The sequence below is a fragment of the Papilio machaon genome, chromosome 11 (assembly GCF_912999745.1).
Source record: "Papilio machaon chromosome 11, ilPapMach1.1, whole genome shotgun sequence".
Classification (NCBI taxonomy): domain Eukaryota; kingdom Metazoa; phylum Arthropoda; class Insecta; order Lepidoptera; family Papilionidae; genus Papilio; species Papilio machaon.
Genome location: NC_059996.1, coordinates 2055503 through 2076646, shown reverse-complemented (window position 1 = coordinate 2076646; position 21144 = coordinate 2055503). Strand labels below are relative to the sequence as shown.

Genomic DNA, 21144 nt, shown 5'->3' with positions numbered 1-21144 from the left:
GAAATTTATTCACCTTGGCACCTCGCTGAGAAGTTAAAAACGCGTAGTAATTAAATTTAGTGCCAAAACTTTTGCCTACATAATTTTGCGCCGGTCAAATTTGTTTTGTGCCAATTTCCCTACTACAAAATCTTAATATGATAAATTTAAGTACTTTTAAAATTATCTAACTTTCATACCTTAAATGTCTTGTATAGCATTAAAATAGTATATTAACTTATTAATGAATGTAATTACGGCAACAGATATGTAAATTTTAAACAACCGAAGAACTCCACTGACGCAACTCTTGTATTGTTACATATGTATTGTCATCCCTTATATTCTCTGACGAAACAGAGACGACAATATTTATTAATTCAAGTGTCACGTCAGTGGATATTCCCGGTAAATTTATTAATTATTATTTTATGGCACTTACAATTGGCCTATGTGAATATATTTTTATCATTCCTATAAGATGTGTGCTTAGTTGCTAGTTCATTTACGCAAAAGTTTCTATTTCGATGATGTACGTTATCTTTATTATTCCGTAGTATAACGGTGATGAAAGTCAAAAGGTTAACGTGATGTTTTTTGTTGTAGACTAAAACTAAAATACACTGAAAAAAATATTGTACAGAAATTTATTTAAAAAAAGTTGCAAGTCGTATGTTGAATTTCATGTAATTTATATAAAAACGCACAGAATATTGACCTGATGTGTAATGGTTTTTAAACCTCTGCAACTCTTTTGATTATCTCTGCAATTCCAATGTTTTCAAATTCATAAGAGTTACATATCAGTCGTTACTGTAGAATATATTTCTGACGATGTAAAATTCTTTTAATTGTTTATAGTTTTTTCGTTAAATTATTTAGTATGGTAAAAATTACAAGAATGGTATGAATGTAATAATATCAGTTTTGCATTTACTGAAGTACATTTTTAATTGCCTAATAAAGGTAATAAACCATTTCTTTTTATATCATTCATTACACGAAAGAAGTAATCTACAAAAATTGTGCAACAATGCAAAATCAGATTTTTATTTTTTCGATTTTAGCTATGGCATAGCTTCGTCGAGCTTTTGTTTTTTTATCATAATTTATTATCTGTATCTATATCGAAAAGGTTTATCATATGGAATATTAACAAGCAAACTTGATCAATTTCATTTCTTTCAAAAGTAGTGAATAACCGTTAATTAGGCAATAACTGGCAAAACATTATAGAACTAAAAACGTAATTTAGCTAGCAAATATAAACTAAATGACTAAATGTGCTTTTTACTTTGCATTGTCTGTTTTGTTTTTCAATTTAGGATCATCTCAAATACCTATGTTATCGGTGTGTAAATGAATAATTATGTGTAATTAGATATTTAAATATTAAATTATTATTTACAATTATATGTGTATTTTATAGAAAAAATAAAGAAATCTATAAAACTTGTGTTTGATTTATCGAAAGGAATTACGAACTACAAATGTAAGACTTTGAAAAACGTTAACATTCCACGTTTAAATATAATTGAATTTGAATCTGTATTTAGAACCTTAGTTGTGTTACATATTGATAATTTAATGGGTAGTGAAACTGGAATTGACGTTAAAAGAAAAGATTTAGAATAGCAGTATATTGTCACCGCAGACGAAACCCACAGATTAAACAGAAGAATATTCGATTTGAAATGAAACAATATTATTATTAGATAAAGATTTATTAAAAACATAAGATTTTTCACAATCTTTCGCAAAATATTTTAAAATCTAATGAGATTATTGGTATGGATCTATTGCTGCAAAATTATAATTAGGTCACCTACACTAGTTTCAAATAATGAGCCCAAAATACCTGTAGATCTAAAATGACTAATTGTTTTTAAATTTGTAAATGTAAAAATTAATAATATGAATAAAAATCTTCGAATATCTAATAATTTGAGCAATTATTATTGTGAATTGTAATATTTTTTTTAAAGTTTCCAATTTGTTAAAGCTTGTGAGAATCACAATTAAATCACAAACCCTGTGTATACAAAGACTAATTTTATCAATAATTTCAGACATGTAGATAAATTGCCTAGAGGTATTTAAAATTGTTCAACACTTTGTTTTCAGCTTATTACAATCCTTAAGAGATTAATAAAAAGTAATAGATAATTTCTCTAAAAAAAATTCTACTAATTAAAAAAATATTTTATTAACTATACAAACATGTAAATTTACTCATTTTCAAAAATATGATATTTTAGGATTTTTTGGAAAAGGCCGTATAAATTTTCCTAAAATATTATCTTTTCAAATGTTGTCTCTTCATAAGAATTTTCAAATAATACAGTAAAAAAATTGATTAAAATCTGCAAATTTGTAACTTAAGAAAAGACTTAAATTCAATTTCTATGCTATTACTTAAATATACAAATCCAAAAGTAAATTATAGATAATATAAATTATTACAATTTTTATATTGTCACAGTGTAATTTTTTTGCAATAGCAACATTACCAATGAATAATACATTAAAAAAAATACTTTGTCTATTAAACTATGACGGTGGTATAAATGGCAAGGTATTAATCTACAGACTAACAATGATAAAAGACTTTTTGGGCATTGTAAAGGTAGAGTGATAGAGCTAAAATTATGATCCTGTGAAGAGATTGTTCTAGATCTTAGGTCAATGCACCGTCTCATAAACTTACATCTTGTACTCGAAAATCTAATTAATCATTATCTTTTATAAACATAACCACCTTATATAAAGATCTTTTTATAGTAAATATAAAAAAAAAATATTATATCTATTCTAAATCTATTGTAATTTAAAAATTAATAAAATAAGCTATTAAATACACATGTCTTTTAAAATGTAAAATTTTTCATATGGCACTCATACCATGGATTAAGTATATTTAATTTAAAAAAAAAAACCATAAGCATTATGGTCCATTCACATAATACTATTTAGAGATTTCATAAAATTACATAAAAGATGATCATAATTCATTTCTTATCACGTGCATATCAGACATTACACGAAATGATAAGCATAAATTCACTATATTTCCTCATCATGTCAATGTAATATAAAACCTTCTTACTTAAATTTATATCCTAGTAAAAAAACCTAGCATAAGGCTAAGTACGGCTCTTTAACAACTGCTTTAAAAATAAATTGTGCCATTGAATTAAAGTACAACATCAGCCTGTCCATTCTCGTACCGAAAGTAGGTACTACTCTACATCAATATAAAGTTAACTAAATATAATCTCTCATGATATTTGGTACTAAATAAAAAAATATTCCACAAAAATACATAAAAAATGTAGCTATATCAAATAGCAAAGTACATAAATAAATGTCATTCCATTTCTAATAAGTTGATCAAATTACAATATTTTAGGTATAAATACCGAAGGCACTCGCTTGCAGTATCTTTGCCAAGCAGATCCATAACGTTGCAAACATCTGTTATGATCACGCCATGCACGATGTAATAAAACAAATATAGTTAGCACCGCAGGTAAAGAAGCTATAGGTTTCTTACTAATAATACCTGGTAATGCAAATGTAATATGTATTAATATATCACCGGTGTAATTTGGATGACGCAGACTTCCCCAAAGGTTGGAGACTAGCAGCTTGTTACCGTGCAACGTAGGCATTGAATCTAAACCTGAAAGAAACAAGTTGATGTCATCTTTTTTAATTACTAAGTTTCCAGTCCAGACTATTAAAGAGTTATTTACACTAAAGCAATTTGTTAAATCAAATAAGAATCTTAAATATAATTATAGTAAAATAAATAATGAAAATTCAAGTTTGTTGAAGAAAAAAATTAATAATGTTGTAAAATTAACAAGATTATGAACATAATTATTTCGATAATCTATTCAGTGCTTACAAATTAAACCTTAAATTTACACTTTTAGAAAGCAAAACTATATAACAGAAAATAATACATACGTGTGACACTGGGATGAAATGGATTTTTCCGGAATTCATGTTTAATATTGTTACTTATAAGCATTATTAGAAATCCCAACAGGAACAATGTTAATGCGGCAACTAATGCATTAGTAGACATCTCTAGTTCAACATCAACTACATATTTAGATATACTTGTGAAATAGAAAGGATAGAGGGCGCTACAAACTGTCTGAAGATACCCTAACCCTTCAGATTGCCAGTAGAAAGTTGAAGTTATTTTGTGCTCTTTCAACACATAGTTTAGTATGTATATAATTTGCATCATTGAGTACAGCACAATAGTGGGTTTGATGTGCACTTTACTAATAAACTCCTTGTAGTTATCCAATGAAAGCATTTGAATATCTTTTGTTGGTAGTTGGAAGCCGCATTTGAAAATAAGTATTGATAGAATAAGCTGAAATTATTAAAATTAACATTAATTCTAGTTAATGACATTACATAATGTTACATAAAGAATTTTTTAATACTTACAGTGTTTATGTTGCATACTCGAGAAATCCATAGTTTAATGTTCAATTTGTTTATAAATGAATGAATTTCTCTTCCAACAAAGAAGTCATTTATAAAATACCCCGTGTTGCCATATGGGTTTAATGATGCAGTATCTACTTTTCTGCTCTTGATATACAAAAATATAGCTAATAATACACTAGCAATATAAGATGTGGCTGCTAAACTCAGATATAACTTCATTATTGCATCAACATGTACTTTCTTAACATAATCCAATAAAAACAAGATAGTTGTAGTAAGTATACAAGAGAAAAATGCATTAAAACTTTGTTTCTGCCCTTTTTCATTGTCTTTTTGACCAAAACCAGGCAAAACAATAAGCAAAGCCTGAATTAAGTATTGAGCACCAAGAAGTACAATTGACTCATAATTGAACCAAATATTTATAGACTTAAATTCAGACAAATCACGAAGGTGACTGTAAGAACAGAGTTTAGAGCAGGACATTAATATAAAAAGTACAATCATGGGTATTAATATTATCAATAAAATTGGGCCCAATTTTCCTCCAAATTCAAATTTTTTATTAACTGGCAACAATTTTGCAACACTTGCCCTTAGTGGTGTTGCTAATCGTCTTGTGACAGATGTCGATTTCCTTCTTGGGAGATCATCATCTGAATTCTCTTCATCTGATACAGTGTCAATAGACTTGCTTATGGACTTGCTAATTGATTTACTTCTCTCACTGATTGACTTACTGATACTTCGTCTGTCGGTATTATCTGTCATCTCCTGTAATCTTCTGGACACCCGTGGTGGTACCACTTCAAGAGGCTTACGAATTCGAAAATTGTAGTCACCGAGAGTAGTAAAGCGAGATTCTAATCCATTTTTTTGATCATCTACTGTCAACTCGGTCTCTGTTACATTAGACTGCAGATCTCCTATTGAATATTCGATAAGACGTGAGCGAGTAGTCCGGTAGAAATCCACCTTATCTGCTAAATCGGACAATTTAACCTCTACATTTGACCTCAGGGCTTGCCGCTTACTTGGTGTACTTACTTTAACAGTCTCAGTTTCTTTCACTGGTCTCGAAGGGGACTTTGTAGCCGGGGTTTTAGTTTTACGACTAGGCGATTTACTTATAGGGGATTTGCGAGATGGAGACTTACGGGTCGATGAGCGCGTAGCGGGCGAACTTTTTCTAGACCTAGCGGGAGATCGTGACGGTGAAACACCTTTACGAGACCGAGGTGAAGGCTCTATCAAACTCTGTCTGACTCTACCACTTCTAGTAGACATTTCTAATGAAAAGTAAACCACAAATTGTTAATATAAGCACATTTACACTAAACTCTTTCCTGTTATGTTTCTCGTTCGATTTCTAAAATTAACAACCCCACGCGTAGCTTATGACGATTCATCTAAAATAATATAACTTCTATAGTTTCCAATAGCCAATGATTTCTTCAGAAATAAAATGTATTTAAATTAAATGCATTAATAACTTATTCAAAAATGTGACAAAACAAAACATCACAATCCAATCCACAACAACACATCAATACCAACGCAAAGCAAAGCCAAGCGTCAACGATGTAACAGAAAAATTTAAAAATCTTACGCTGTGATTGGTTAAAAATAGAGCGCGCTAAAATTAGATACGCTGTCAATCTGTCATTTCAATTTGACACAAGATATATCTATAGACTACAAAAGTTAGTTCATTTATTCTCCCTGAAATATAATTCTATGGGATTATAGATGTCAAAGAATTCTCCCTGTAAAAATATAACTAGATATCAACCACAACTATGTCCGCGTGGAATTAAAAAAAAAAACTTAAGTTGGGCACCTGTGCCAAATTTCATAACGAACCATTTAGTGGTTCCGGAGATACTTTCAATCAAACAAACATATATCCATCTAAACTTTCGCATTAATAATATAAGTAGGATGTATTAAGTAAATTAATAAAAAAAATTGCTTGGACACGTTTCACCAATCATCGTTTGATCAATCTTTCAATGACAAATGCTTAGATATAGAAAGTAGTAACTTTCTCTATGAATTACTCGAACTAAGAATTGTTACGTACTGTTTTCTAATGTTAGTTTTAGGCATATGCAACATGAAAACGCCGCTGAACAACATTAAACATATTTGTGGAGTTTCGCTAGCCTGAAGTGCCTCACAAGATGGCTGAGCCTGCTCGTTTAACGTTCCGCCAGAGTGAAATTGACAGCTGACTCTTATCAAAAGAATCGATTCGAATCGTACTCAATCGATAATCGCGTAGTCATATTTTTATTTGCGAACGGTTCAAGAATTGTTTGCTCATTTAAGGTACATTTTTAGATGGTACTTAAAATATTATCAAATAAAATTTCATTTTCCTTTATCTAGTTGTTACTTCTAGATATTTATATAAATAATCAGGGGTCTAAAATCATGCTAAAGTTCTTAAAGGGATACTACTTGAGGTTGCGCTTTAATGAGTAAGTCCACCTGTTAGAGTACGACTTCTTATTTATTTCTTACCTTCCCATTACATTTTTATCTACCAGATAAATATGGAAATAAATAAAAAGATGGCTTTGTATTAATTTTTTAATTAAAATATTACACTATACAACTACTGCAACATACCAAATATATCATTTAATTACGAAATGCAAATCACCTTATTCAAAAATCATTGCTTGTTTGGTGAAATAATTATCTTGTTAGAAAAGATGTATCAGTGCCTCGTAAAACTTGTAACATCTAACATCAATACATAAAAGTTTAGGAAACAAATACCTTAACATATTTTAAACAGTCCCCTTAAAGCATTTAAATAATTATAATTAACATTTTTATAAATATGCAATAAATTGTAAAATAATAGACACATTACTGTATCAAATGCATATAAATCACAATATTTAAACAGCAACAAATTTCAAGCCTTACTACTCTATGTGTTTATAAAAACAATAAAGTAATTATTTAGTTTTTTTTTTCCAAATTTTACCAATATTTCTCAAGAGACTTGACCAAGTCTTTTGGATCAACATTAGGACCATGCCGCTCTACTGGCACTCCATTCTTGTCAACAATAAATTTGGTGAAATTCCATTTGATGAAGTTGCCAAGGGTACCTCCTTGTTTGAGCTGTGAATGGAAACAAAAAAATCAAACACCAATTTAATAAGTATTCAAGACCAAATTTAGGTTACACTATTCGGAATGATCATATTAAAAAAAACTTGAGAGGTGTCAAGGGACACCCGGATGGAACGAAGTTCCTTTTAATTAATTAGTGAAGGAACCAATGTTTATTCTATGAATAAAAAACTTAAGTCTGCACAAGAAGTACATTTTATTTCTATGATTTTTCGTTATATATTGTCACGTCGTTGCCATGGTGAAGTAGCGCTCATTCGTCGTTAACATACTTACTATAGCAAAAAGTGTCGTGACAACTTTTCGTAAGAATTTTTTCCGTCTAGCCCCCTTTCACAACGCACGATAAGGAACTTCGTTCCAACAGATATATTTAACAATCCTTACATTGTCATTGATTACTTGATAATGGTTTTGTTACAAAGAGCAAATGTAAATAAATTCATCTTTTATATATTAGTAAGCTAACATTAAAAAATAAATACAAGTAGTTTCAAGGTGACAAAAAATCAATATGTGAACATGACATAACATAATAGAGTATGACTCATTATTTATTAACACACTACTAAGAAATCAATATGATTTCACAGTATGCTACTAAGGGAGTAGGAAAAGTTAACTGAATTTGTATAACAAAACAATTAAAAATAAGGGGTTGGCACAATGAGTATTCATATTCCAAATCACTCTGTGTTTCATGTCTATGGCCAACCATAAAGAAGTAAAATAACAAATCAAGCAGACAATAAAACAATAAGATTTTACAGTATAGACTTAAATCTTTATTGTGTCTCTGCTAAAATTTATTGCTGAATATTTATAGGTAAAATAGCTGTCGCCCGCGACGTCGTCTGTGCGGAATTAAAAAAAAACTTAATATGTAGCCTATGTGTTCTTCCAGACTATGTTTTATATCTATACCAAATTTCATTAAGATCCATTAAGCCTTTCTGGAGATACCTTCAAACAAACATCATTATCCATCCAACCATCCGAATTTAAAAAAAAATTCTGTCATAAGAATCTTCTCCTGACAAACACAACAACAAAAAAAGTGAAATCAGTCCAGCCGATTGGATGGATTCATTTTTATATATATAGCTGGACAAAGTATTGTTCCATGATACAAGTAACATAGAAATGGAATATTCCATACGACAGGTGTTACAAGGTCATGATAAGCCAATGAGTTCAAGGACTAAAAATATCAATACATATGAATCATTAATTCAAGATAGCGAAGCAATCTATTATTTGTTTCGATGTTTTAAATAGATACTCTATATCTCTACATCTAATCTTCAATTATATAGATATCATTTATAGATCCTGTTAAATATTTTTTCTATAGGAATGATGGTTTGTAAAGTAAGTTGGTGGTTGTTTTTTCTAAACATATATTGCACTGAATGATTTATGTACTTTAATTTTTTTTAAATACCAATGGTAACAAGGAGGTTATTATACATTCATTTGGGAATACGACAGGTGCAACCATAACATAATCTTCATATGTTATTGCCCAATAAAAAATCTATAATTTTGTTTGTTAAAATAACTGGAATGAACAAGACGGTATTCATAATTCACTGATGCCTTCAAACATTTTCTAATGTTTTATGTTGTATTAAAAAATAAACTTAAGAATTAAAAAAAAATCATAGAAATTGGGGGTATATCTAGCAGATATTGTGGTATTAGTATGAGTAAGACACTGAAATAATAATACCTAAGTCAAGGTTAACAATAAATAATTTTGGTATTTACCTTCAAAAACTTCCACAATGGGTGAGCACTGTCTCCATTAACATCCACCTTTTCAAACATATCAAATTTGACTTTGCGATCTGATATGAAGCAGGCAATTTGTTCTGAATCACCTGGCTCCTGGCCTGCAAACTGGTTACATGGGAAAGCCAGAATGCGTAGACCTGTTAACAATTGATTATAGTTGTAGAGTATCTAATATTAGAACCTAAATAGATGAATATACCTTTAATAGTCATCAACAGAGAACACCTTTTGAGGTATTTCAAAATTATGGATTAAAATAATTTTTGATCATCACTTTCTAGACATTATTTTACAGTTAATCTAAATTGTTGCTTTCATGCTATAAACATTTAAAAAATCGTACCTTTACTTTCGGCATATTGATCATACAGTTCATTCAACTGCTTATAGTTGTTTGCTGTAAGTCCACACTGCGATGCGACGTTAACTATAATGCAAACATGACCTTTGTAAACGTCCAGGTTTACATCTTCACCTTTGATGTTTTTTGCAGTAAATTCATGAATACTGCTCGCCGCTTTGTAATCAACATTTGCGGTTGCCATTTTTCTGAAAAACGATGAAAATACATTATTAAGATGTAGAATATGTTGACATTTCGAATACTGCGACTCATACTTGAAAAGGTTACAGGAATATAAAGATAATACGCAATTTAATAAAATTATGATGCAAGTTACAGGTATGTTACATAATGTTTAATCAAAATAATATCAAAAAAAAATCTTACACAGTTGCAAATTGTGCACGAGATAAACAAAGTACGTTACCGGTAATGGGTACGACTAGTTTACATATACGCCGAAAACCAATTGTCATGATTTTACGCGAAAATCAATTCAACAAAACTCACTGACAGCCAACTGACGTACTCGATTGCTTCAATTCTTCAAAGAGTAAATAAAAAACAGACAACGGAAGAAAACCATAGAGTTTTAAAATTATTTTAATTCTAAATCCGTCAGTTTCTGTAGCCAGTTCATATTTTTTATATTCTATGCTTTGCTGTCAGTCACTCTGTCAAAAAATCAATATAATTGCGTTGTATCCCGATTTACAAAAGAAAAAACTGTTAGGGAGTGCAAGAATTATCTACGAATTTAAGAGTTTGAAAAAAATGGCGTACCTAATCCCTAATTTACGTAGATGCTTTTGCTTAAACAGCTCAAATAACATCAACGTTATACAGACTGCTGCGTATCATGCAAATGTGAGTGTTTTTTTATGCAATGGAATCCAATGTCAAGGTTTATTGATTTTTCATATGATAGCCGATGTCTTATCATAATGCTATCAGGATATCTTTATTACATTGACTTTAAACGTATAAATTATTTTTAGGTTATTGATCACTATGAGAATCCTCGGAATGTGGGATCTATGGATAAAAAAGATAAAAATGTTGGCACCGGTCTCGTTGGCGCACCTGCATGTGGAGATGTAATGAAACTGCAGATCAAAGTCGATGAAAATGGTAAGATTATTGATGCCAAATTCAAGACCTTTGGTTGCGGATCTGCAATCGCCTCCAGCTCTCTTGCTACTGAATGGGTTAAAGGCAAAACCGTGGATGAGGCTCTGAAACTGAAGAACACTGATATAGCTAAAGAATTGTCTTTACCCCCGGTGAAGCTACACTGTTCTAGTAAGTATTGTCTTTTTTTTCTAAAATGCATCATTGCATTTCAACACTTTGCATTTTTACTTTCCACAAGTTCTCATTGTCGAGTTACTCAGTCTTTCACGGAGTTATTTCGAATCGAATTCGTAGCTCCAGAGTGTATAAGCGGTGTTTTGCCAATTTAAAGCTAGTTTTTTTTTGTTATTGATTGCAAAATTGATAAAATGAGCCGTTGTGACAAAACCGCCCGCTGCACACGTAATTCGGCGGCAAAGTATGCCCGCATGCCAAGTGTTAATAAGTCACACTGAGCAAAAATGTACTTATCATTGTGTGATCTATGACCACAGATTTACAATATTTAAATTTAGTTCGTCTTTTTTGTTTTAACTGCAATCTAATTTGAATATATAAGACAATTCATAATTTACAGTGCTTGCTGAAGATGCTATTAAGGCAGCTTTATCAGACTACCGGATTAAACAGCAGAATCCTCAAAAGGAATAGAGTGGACGGAATGTGATGGCTTTGGAACAGATCTGTGATTGAAAAAAGAATATGATGGAGTTTGTTTAGAATTATAGTTTTAGCTACTAAGTGGCAGTTATTCTCAAAGTTATTACATAGAAAATTTTGTTGCAATTCAATGTTAGGCACAAAAATAGTTTTAGAACTGTTTTTATGCATCTAAATGGTATCTAGTGCAATTATGTCTTCGAAAATAAAATTTCAAAAATAAATGAAAGTTATGTAATCAAATACATAATTGTTTTATTTTTAAAGGATAGTAGAAAATGCATTCCGTTTTGTCTATATTTTATTGTGTAACAATGCCGAGGTTTTGTAAGGCCAACTGTGCTGCATCTGCTTTTGCTTGTTTTTTATTTGCACTAGCAACAGCTGGCTGATATTCAACACCTGCAACTCTCACCTAGAACAAAGGAAAACACATTTTAACTTCATTACAAATGTAGCCATAGATTTGGTTCATGCTATTATATGCATTGTTATTGTAAGGAGTAATTTGTTAACTAAAAATGCTTGCAAGTTATCACATTATCATTTAAGAAGCATGTCTCTTCCACTCATGCAACTTTTAGTTATTCTTTTATTGGATTACCATAAATACATAATAATTTCATTCGTTAATATACATAGGTCACTGGTTCAAATCCGACTCGAATTAAATTGTGAACACCAGCACTGCAGCCTAAAATACTTTTATTCATTGTTAAAATCACTTAATACTAAAACTATTTACATATTTACACGAATTCCATAAAACTATTCGCGACTACATCTCGGTAACAGTACTTTTCGCGCTATTCTCTAAATGACAAAAAAAGGCAAAGGCCAGTATGCCACCTTTTTGGTAGATTGTTTAAATCTGCACTAAACAATTATAATGTGTGTACTTACATACCTTGAATAAGAAATTCTTCTTATGATCGGGGCCACACTCAAAGCACAGACTGTATTCAGGTGGGCCCAACTTTTGTTTTGAGCAGTACTCTCCGAGTAGGGACACAGGATGCTTGCCGCCCGCTACCAGCGGCGCTCCGCCACGACGTCCTGTCCTTGGAGGTTTCATCTATAGATATTAGGGATTTATTAGTGGTATTAAAAAGTAGTTTACCTTCAATTTTAATTATGATATAAATTGTATATAAATCTAAATTATTAAATTTATATTTATAAGAAAACTGTTGTAATGTTTATTGACATTCAAGTAGTACCATTTTTAAAACAATAATAGTAGGATTAATTAACGGGTTCTCTACTTATGTCTACCTTAAAAATTAATATTTACCCCTTTGGAAGGCCTGCTTCTGAGCTCTTCTTTGGATTGCAGCCCCCTAGTATCCAATTTGACTTCAAGGAGCAACGGTTGTAGGGTTCCCGTTCCTTCCTTACCCAGACCTTGGCCTGGGGTCCAGCCCATTTTCTGCAGCAAATGCATTCCCATACCACCTTCTACGGGCGCAGCGCGAACCAACTGATCCTATACATACAGAAACAAAATTAACAAGATGCCGAAATATGTTGGGAGACAAATTATCTTAAAATTTTTGATATAAACTTGTGATAAGGTATTATGAAAACTTTTTAAAGACCACTATTATAAAAAATAATATTTTTCTTCATAAGTCATTTAATATAATTTTATTTAGAAATCGAAACAAGGAAATCTAAGAATTAGATGAGATTAGAAGAAAACAAGTATAAGTTATACCAATGACTAAAGAAATATAAAACATTTTTATCCTTAAATTATGTAAAAATGAATCGCAAATACAATTTTATGTATGTAAAAAAAATCAAAAACAATCCTGCAACAATTTAGATAGTATCAATTATGATTAATTTCATCTGGAGAAGAAAACTTAAGTACAATCGCTAAATGGCCCATTCATTCACATTGTACTTTTTTCTTGCCCATTTCTTGATACTTACCTTTGTGTATTTGGAACATTGGTATACATTGCACCTATCATCGGCGTACCGTGCCGCATCTAACTGCCCGTGGCTCCTTATCACTTAAAAGCTGCAACAAATATTCAAGAAATCCCCCGATAAGCCCCGCTTTCCTTTAAGCTGAAGTTGAGAAAAATATTCCCATCTTTTTTGTAGCTCGAAGGATCGCGCGGCTTTAAAGATTCGACGAAAAGACTGACTATGAATTAAATGAAAAATTTAATCACTGTAATATTTTGTATTTTTTCTATTTAATTCTGAAAAAAAAAAATATTTTTCTAACATGGCAATATTTTTGTTTTACACATTTGCAATGTCATAATTAATATGTCAGTCAATTTTGATAAATTTTAATGGGGAAAACTGAATATTTGTATGCCTATTTACGCTAATGATAATTAACACGCCTTTTAAATCTTTTCATAATAGAATTGGGACATGACATTTCGCCTTTTTATATAAATACGAAATAAAAACCAACCCAACCTAAAAAAAAAATCAAAAGCTGAAATAAATGTATAATCAAACAAGGATATCTGTGCCGGTGAGATAGATGCTGCCGTTGCGGTTAATTCTGTCAGCAAATATGGAAAACCAAAAATTTTAAGGACTAACCGTGGGTTTCCGAGACAAAAATCCCAGTTTAAAACATATTGATATCTCTATTTTGTCAAAGACAATGACAGTGACGACGATATGTTCAATACAGAGATTTTCGTCTCAGAAACCAAAGATTTATAATGTATGTGCCTAAATGTCATCCCTCCAACGCTATTGTGATAAGGCATGATAATTACCAAGCGGACAGAGCTCGAAATTATTACGGTGTAAAGAGCGAACTATCTAGTTCTTTCTTCACACGAAAAACGGAAATCGTAACGATATGAATAATTGATGGTTAAAACAACATTGCCGTTAATCTACATAAAAGTACGCACAAAATGTTCAAATTTCCCTAAACTCTTGGCAAAGATATAGAAATCATCTGTCAAGTGTTACATGGTCAAAATAACCATAAATTATTTTGACCATATATTGTGCAATGCTGTCGTAATCATTATTATTCTTGATAGACAAGGTCAGAAGGTGTAATACATGTATTACAAGTTCTGACCGGAGACTGTTCTGACTGCGACGTCGCTAATGTCGACCACACCGGCGCTGCTGAAAGAAGATTCAATCACACCCTTGAAGTATTAAATGAAACCAATAGTAAACTGACGAGTTGTACGACATTATTAAAAGTTACAATGGATACATTATGGTATGGATGTATATATTGATTTTTAATAGGAATATATGTTTATGCGACTGCAATAAGTATTATAATAATACTCAAGCTTATATAAAATTTCCAAAATCTCAATACAGTTTTTATTATGTAAATAAAAAAATCTATTTAATATATACAATATTTAGAGAGTAGTGGTCCATTTATTAGGTTTTTCTCAGATAATTTTTAATAGGATTTTTTTTTGAATAGGATGAGTATTGACAACAGTAACTGCAAGATAACGGTATATATATTTAAGTTTGTATTAATTTAAATATTATTTCTAGGGAATATAAATTCATAGTCTCGTTTATTATTACGCAATTTATACTGTTTACATAAAATCTTTAACGTGTAGAATGATTCAGCATTTCAATACACGAACACCCGAAATTACGTCCGCTAAAAAATGACTTCATCTATCAAATAATTATAATGACAACACTAAATAATGACGTCACACAACTCACGTCAGGTTTCATTTGATACTTTGCACTATGACAATATTGTTGATAACATTTTCAAAGAAAACTCACAATCATTGATAATTGACAGCGGGTTTTCCTAATGACATCGCAACTTTTAAATAAACAATTGTATGCGCAAACTTGAGTCTTATTTATATAGCAATAGAGTGGTATTTGTACCTTCTTGGCCCAGGCTTGTGTGCCGCTCGCCAGTTCTCTTGGTGTTAGAATCTGTGCACCAGTGCTACCCGTAAACTGACCCAACGCCTCCTTTGACCAACCAAACTGTACAAACAATAAAAAATTAAATAAAAAAAAATCTAAATTCACACCTGTGATATTTATGAGACATTCTGATGATGAAGGAAAACATCATGATGGAACTTACACATATCTGTGAAGAAATTCAAAGGTGTGTGAAGTTAATTAACCCGCAATGGGCCAGTGTGGTAGACTCCAAGCACTTTGGTGGGGACATATTTATTTATTTCATGTAACATTAGGGATATACATATTGGAAAAATATTACATTAGTTTTTTTTTACACACACACACACTATAAAAAATTTAGAAGATTCATTTTACTATATACAACCAAAAAACCAAAATATATGAGATGATGATTCTTGTGATATTCCAGGGAAAAAGACGAATTATACAGCACCTTTTATTAATACGGTCAAATTATATAAACTACGCTACGAACGTCGGTGGCTCACGGGTTAAGCACTTGACTTGGAATCTGCAGGTCTTGGGTTCAAATCCTACTACCGTGTGTGTCAATGTGTTTAAATTTACATATGTACGTTTATCCGACGTTCTTACGATGAAGGAAAACAATGCAACCTGCACATATCTGAGAAGAAATTGAATGATAAGTGTGAAGTCAACCCGCATTTGGCTAGCGTGGTTGTCTATGACCTAGTCACCCCTAACTTGGGGTAGGCTCCGAAACCCTCAGGGAGAACGTACAGTGAGCTGATGATGATGATGAATATAATATAAGATGGCACATAACTTGATAACACATTACTTGTTTGTCAGATGGTCTAAAACAGTCGTACTTACCCCTGTTGTAGTGTTCAGTTCATTCTCCTCTTGTTCTTTACGAATCATCAACAATTTCTGACACACAATCGCCGCCATATCCTAATATATTAAAAAAAATCAAGAAATTAGAATTTTCATGGACTAATTAAAAAAGTTTATATATTTTAACAGTGTATTAAAAATATAAATAAAAAAATATATCATTGCTATAAAACTATTAACTTACCAATTTAGGAGGTTCAACACCCGGAGGATAAACTTGTGGTCCGGGCGCAGGCAATGCTGGAATTGGAGGCAATTCTACAAGAAACAAGAAAAATACATTAAAAAAAAATAGTAGATTGTCGTAATAATAATATTTAGTAATTTACTCACGAGATGAAGTAGTGAAGCTCTTTGTATAGGTAGTAGATGGAGGAGGAGCGGGCAACGCTAGAACATCATTCCTGTACACAAATAAAATTTACATCATATTTTTATTACTTATATTACTAACTAGCTTTTATCCGCGACTCTGTCCGTGCGGAATAAAAAAATGCACATAAGATAAAAAAAAAAGTTTTCATGTCTGTCTCCTAGTTCTAAACTACCACCAATTTTCAGCTAAATCAGTTCGACCGAGTTATAAATAGTGTAACTAACACGACTTTCTGACTATATATATATATATATATATATATAAGATGAGAATGTTTATATGAATGTATGGATGGATTAATGTTTGTCTGAAGGTGTCTCCTGAGGAAGGAGGAAGAAGGCTGTATGGATCTCGCTGAAATTTGACATAGATGTAGTACTTAAGTAGTATTCAAGAATACATAGGCTACTAATTAGGTTTTTTTAATTCCGCGCGGACAGAGTCGCAGACGACAGCTAGGTATAAAATTAAATGCAAAAAATAGGTAATACTTAGTAAAGATAAAAATTTTAATTAATTTATAGTGTTGACTTACTTAGATGGTTCTATCGCAGGTAGAATTGATTTTGGTGCTGCTGGTTTTGAATTCAGTTTTGCAACTTGCTAGAAATAAAAAAAAAAAACACCGTCACAACTTATGTTTGTGGTAATATTGTGGTGTGTTAATTTGGCACAAAGTATACATACCATATCTCTCTTTGGTGATACAGGCACCCATTCCGAGGCCTTCTCTCTGTGCTGTGAGCCGGAGGATACCGGAAACTGAAGACGTAATTCTTCCTTGTTGACTACCGGAAGGAGACTGGTTTTAACCGGTAATGGTGCACCACCCTAAGAAATTTATAATAAAATTAATAACTAGCTCATTCTTGAGTTCTGAAAAATAACTGTTTTTAATATTTGCCATTTTGTAAGTCAAGTCCTTCCATTTGATACCTTTATTGGAGTGGTTGTACAAAAACATTTAGATATGTGATCCGCCATTTTCTAACGGCGACCGGTATTTTTCACAGCACTGCTTTGTACAAATTTGTAAAATCCAATTCAAAACATTAACTAAAAAAATAATTACTAAGCAAGAATAAGATCTTCTGTGATATACTGATTGTGATAATATAGATTTTAGAAAATTGTAATTTTAAAGTTTTATTTATTAAAAAAAAAGAAATACCCCGCACCCCAGGTCCCTGATCCAGAAATATGTTAGAGGTAACGAGAAGGCATATCGCCGTATAAAAAAACATAATTACTAAAAGTAGAAATTGATCTAGAAAATATTTTTTAACTTGTATCTATATAATATTGTATGGTATCAACTTACTCTAATATTCATAACAATGGGCGCTTTCTCCTTAACAAGGAAGGGATGATGGAATGCCAATGTGTCTTCATTCTCACTCATGTCATCATCATTGGAAGACACCGATGACAATTCTCCGAGCGCTTCCTTCTTTGACAAGTGTTTACAAAAGTCTGTCAGTTCATCAACTGACTTACCTGTAAAGATTTTTATTATTATTTTTTTATATTACATAGAGGCCACATGAATTCGCCGAAATGGCGAAGCGACCGCTGTCTATAGACATTCACAATTGCAGATGCATTGCCTACCCCCAATCGACCAAGGAGGAGACGCACAAAAAGAGAATATTTAACCATCCTATGCATCTCTTCCTCCATTAAATCCACATCCCCTTACCATTCTTTCCTTATAAGAAAAAGGTTGGAAGGGAAAGAGGACTAAAATTAGGCCTCCGGCACCACACTCCTCAGACTGTACACGGAATTACTTCCACTTCACGCCTGTCTTCTGTGTGGTCGTGGTATTTCACCGTGCGAGCCGGCTAATTTGTGCAACGGATGATGTTGCTGCTGGCGTCTACCACTGTTATATAGTACTGTTGCAACTACAGTTTGATGTTTATATTTTCAAAATAGTAAATAATTGTTAACTAATTGCTTATTGATATATTTTGTTTGCTTTTGTTTATGTTCCATTCTAGATTTGTGACTTTACCTCCAGACTGTATGGCCGCCATAACTTGATTCCTCGTGTGTGGCGGTAATGCGGCCGCACCGGCTGGCACAGCTCCATTCTTAAGCATATTGATTGCATTCCTTCTTGCTACTTCTAGAAGGCGTTTCTTCTCACTATCTGCTAATTTTACTCCACTTGGCGACCTAAAAAAATATTTTAGAATATAAATGTTAAATAGCAGTTTAAGTATAACCTTCTTAGTTTTGAATATGCATCTTTTCTATAGTGTTATTATGTTTTCCAACATTTGTTTAATGTTTGTTTGCCATCCCTCTATTTTATGACAAGTACAAATAGTTATCAAATGTACTTATTTTAGCAAAAATATTCAGCCTATACTGACTATGCTTTCATACCTTTCTACTAAGGTAAATGCTGGGGAATCAAGAATGCTTCTATTATAGGAACCAAGTGCATCACAATCTTTTTATTTATTGATTTCTGTACAAATAAAAATGACTAACCTCGATCTGCGTCCGCGATGCCTCGGTGAATGTCTGGAGTGGTGTTGACTCCTGGATTTGGAACTTCGTCGTGAGCGAGAGCGGTGTCGGGATCGACTCCTCCGACGCGATCGAGACCGAGATCTGTGTCGACGGCGCTTCGACGAGTGGGACCTACCGCGAGACTTGCTTTCCGATCTACAAATATTTATAAAAGTTAGTTTGAAACAAATTAAAGTTGAAAATTCAAGATTTAAAGTTACAAGTATGAAAATGGATCTTGTGCATTTGTGAAATTGAAAATCTTAAAACACAGTAGGATATTTGATCCCAAACAGATTTATTAGTGATTTTGCTATAAATTAGTCATACGGAATGCATGAATACCTTTTTCTTGATCTACTTCTTTCTCTTTCTTTCTTTGAAGATTTAATTGATGTTTCCACTTTACTTTTCTTCAAAGCATTCTTTTCTTCCTCAATCCTGTAAACATAATTATTGTTGTTCTGAAGTAAATAAGGTAATTAACTTCAAATTATTACGAAGCTTAAACTGCTTTAATACATATTTAAATATTAATTATTATTATGCAATATTATTTGTGTAAAACTAATGTGGCACCACTGTGGTGTCTATTATAAGTAAAGTATTTAATCTACTTACAATTTTATTTCTTCGGCTGCTTGCTTTTTTAAGATGCCTCCGGGATCAGATGATTTAGGAAATTGTGAGTTAATATCTAATTCTTTTACGGAACTACTGGACGAATCTGTACACTCCCCGTCTTCAACTTGTTCTGCTTTTTTACGAGCTTCTTCTTCAGCTTTCTTTACAGTCTCTTCAAACACTGCACTAAATTTTAAGTTCTTAATTTGAATTTTACCTCTTGATTTATCACAGTCAGAATTTTCTGATTTTTTGTCCGATTTTTCAATGTCTTTTGGAGATTCAGGCATGGGAATAAGGCTTGCGTCAAAAGAGGCCCCAGGCTTTTCTTCCTCTTTTTTAATACTTATATTAGTGTCCGGAAGTTCGCTTTTAACGTTAATCTCTGTTTTGACTGTTGGAGTTTCAACTTTGGTATCATACTTACCTTTAGAAAAATCGACTTCATCTTTAATGAGAACTGGAGTTCTAGATCCATCAGAAGAAGGAGTTCGACGGCTACTCCTTTCTTTGCGTTTACTTTTACTCTTTTTTCGCTTTTTCCTCTTATGATAGTACTCACTCTCGTCCGAATCAGAGCTACTTGTACTGCGGCTGCGTTTCTTTTTCTCTTTTTTGTGTTTCTTTTTACTCTTTTTCGACTTTCTAACTGAAATATCTTCAATCTTGGGCGGGTCAGCATTAAACACACTAAAAAGCTCCGAAAGAATCTCATTTGATGATTTGGTGACATCTTGATGTTTGCGTTCAGGTGTAGTTCTTTCCTTCTTAATCAACTTGTCGATTTTAGCTATTAAAGTGGCCATTATGAAATTAAACAATTAACTCTATTGGCCTTCAAATAATAACCATACAATTCTTTACATTTGTTCACAAACAAAAGTTTTGCAATTTTGCTTGTAAAATTATGACATATCTCTTCACAATGGCACGGCCTATGTCAAAGAAAATAAAAATAAAGACAATAAATTCATGAAGGCCCAGAACATGAAGTAGTTACATACTCTTTGGCACAGAATAAACAACTTCAGTGTCTATGAATTTGCTTTTTCTTTTTCCGGTAAAGAAATCGAACCAAATCTCTGTATGCAGTATGCACCATTTACCTCATTCCTTCCCGAGGGTCGCAATTTCTCTCTTAAGGGTGTTACTTCCTTTAATTACGATTTTCAGCTATGTGAATGGCTAAGAAATCATTTAGAACAGTTTTAATAAAATTATATACATTTTATTAATAATCTTATTGTTGCTTGTCTTTCTACTTTAAATTTTAGCGCATAATAACTGCATT

At 31.8% G+C, this 21144-nt stretch overlaps 4 protein-coding genes across 7 annotated transcripts; 1 reads left to right on the top strand and 3 right to left on the bottom strand.

The window, feature by feature from the left end:
• Window positions 1–3007: 3007 nt before the first annotated feature.
• On the bottom strand, window positions 3008–5971 carry LOC106708695 (delta(14)-sterol reductase TM7SF2). The gene is made up of 3 exons (XM_014500233.2): window positions 4450–5971; window positions 3952–4372; window positions 3008–3661 (listed from the first exon to the last, which is right to left on the bottom strand). The coding sequence occupies exons 1-3, from the start codon at window positions 5737–5739 to the stop codon at window positions 3375–3377; spliced, it is 1998 nt and encodes a 665-aa protein (XP_014355719.2). The 5' UTR covers window positions 5740–5971; the 3' UTR covers window positions 3008–3374.
• Window positions 5972–7178: 1207 nt separating this feature from the next.
• LOC106708689 (probable phospholipid hydroperoxide glutathione peroxidase) lies at window positions 7179–10287 on the bottom strand. Its single transcript, XM_014500226.2, has 4 exons — window positions 10133–10287; window positions 9746–9951; window positions 9376–9539; window positions 7179–7593 (listed from the first exon to the last, which is right to left on the bottom strand). Exons 1-4 carry the CDS (start codon window positions 10219–10221, stop codon window positions 7450–7452), a joined length of 603 nt encoding a protein of 200 aa, XP_014355712.2. The 5' UTR covers window positions 10222–10287; the 3' UTR covers window positions 7179–7449.
• A 118-nt stretch (window positions 10288–10405) lies between these two features.
• Window positions 10406–11615, top strand: LOC106708747 (iron-sulfur cluster assembly scaffold protein IscU). Its single transcript, XM_014500296.2, has 3 exons — window positions 10406–10612; window positions 10744–11047; window positions 11457–11615. Exons 1-3 carry the CDS (start codon window positions 10520–10522, stop codon window positions 11528–11530), a joined length of 471 nt encoding a protein of 156 aa, XP_014355782.2. The 5' UTR covers window positions 10406–10519; the 3' UTR covers window positions 11531–11615.
• LOC106708652 (protein Son) lies at window positions 11460–20797 on the bottom strand. 4 transcript variants are annotated; one of them, XM_045680054.1, is made up of 14 exons: window positions 19851–20797; window positions 19575–19670; window positions 19209–19385; window positions 18724–18887; window positions 18028–18203; window positions 17394–17537; window positions 17242–17309; window positions 16664–16734; window positions 16515–16588; window positions 16307–16387; window positions 15419–15523; window positions 12834–13025; window positions 12447–12614; window positions 11460–11954 (listed from the first exon to the last, which is right to left on the bottom strand). In XM_045680054.1, exons 1-14 carry the CDS (start codon window positions 20657–20659, stop codon window positions 11841–11843), a joined length of 2439 nt encoding a protein of 812 aa, XP_045536010.1. In that variant the 5' UTR covers window positions 20660–20797; the 3' UTR covers window positions 11460–11840. The 4 variants fall into 4 exon arrangements, with proteins under 4 accessions (XP_045536010.1, XP_045536011.1, XP_045536012.1 ...); XM_045680055.1 differs by lacking the exons at window positions 11460–11954; window positions 12447–12614 and adding an exon at window positions 13478–13568 and having other exon boundaries at window positions 12948–13025; XM_045680056.1 differs by lacking the exons at window positions 11460–11954; window positions 12447–12614; window positions 12834–13025 and adding an exon at window positions 13839–14662.
• Window positions 20798–21144: the final 347 nt, after the last annotated feature.

What these genes read in the sequence shown, in the direction of transcription:
- LOC106708695 (XM_014500233.2), bottom strand. Translation starts at nt 5,739, where the DNA reads ATGTCTACTAGAAGTGGTAGAGTCAGACAGAGTTTGATAGAGCCTTCA. An exon ending in GAGTATGCAACATAAACACT is followed by an intron (nt 4,373 to 4,449) that starts GTAAGTATTAAA and finishes TAATAATTTCAG; the next exon opens with CTTATTCTATCAATACTTAT. An exon ending in ATTTCATCCCAGTGTCACAC is followed by an intron (nt 3,662 to 3,951) that starts GTATGTATTATT and finishes TGTTTCTTTCAG; the next exon opens with GTTTAGATTCAATGCCTACG.
- LOC106708689 (XM_014500226.2), bottom strand. Translation starts at nt 10,221, where the DNA reads ATGACAATTGGTTTTCGGCGTATATGTAAACTAGTCGTACCCATTACC. An exon ending in CGTGCACAATTTGCAACTGT is followed by an intron (nt 9,952 to 10,132) that starts GTAAGATTTTTT and finishes ATCGTTTTTCAG; the next exon opens with AAAAATGGCAACCGCAAATG. An exon ending in TCAATATGCCGAAAGTAAAG is followed by an intron (nt 9,540 to 9,745) that starts GTACGATTTTTT and finishes AATTGTTAACAG; the next exon opens with GTCTACGCATTCTGGCTTTC.
- LOC106708747 (XM_014500296.2), top strand. Translation starts at nt 10,520, where the DNA reads ATGGCGTACCTAATCCCTAATTTACGTAGATGCTTTTGCTTAAACAGC. An exon ending in CTGCTGCGTATCATGCAAAT is followed by an intron (nt 10,613 to 10,743) that starts GTGAGTGTTTTT and finishes AATTATTTTTAG; the next exon opens with GTTATTGATCACTATGAGAA. An exon ending in GGTGAAGCTACACTGTTCTA is followed by an intron (nt 11,048 to 11,456) that starts GTAAGTATTGTC and finishes CATAATTTACAG; the next exon opens with TGCTTGCTGAAGATGCTATT.
- LOC106708652 (XM_045680054.1), bottom strand. Translation starts at nt 20,659, where the DNA reads ATGGCCACTTTAATAGCTAAAATCGACAAGTTGATTAAGAAGGAAAGA. An exon ending in AGAAGTAGATCAAGAAAAAG is followed by an intron (nt 19,386 to 19,574) that starts GTATTCATGCAT and finishes AAATATTTGTAG; the next exon opens with ATCGGAAAGCAAGTCTCGCG. An exon ending in GAAGCAGGCCTTCCAAAGGG is followed by an intron (nt 12,615 to 12,833) that starts GTAAATATTAAT and finishes TAATATCTATAG; the next exon opens with ATGAAACCTCCAAGGACAGG.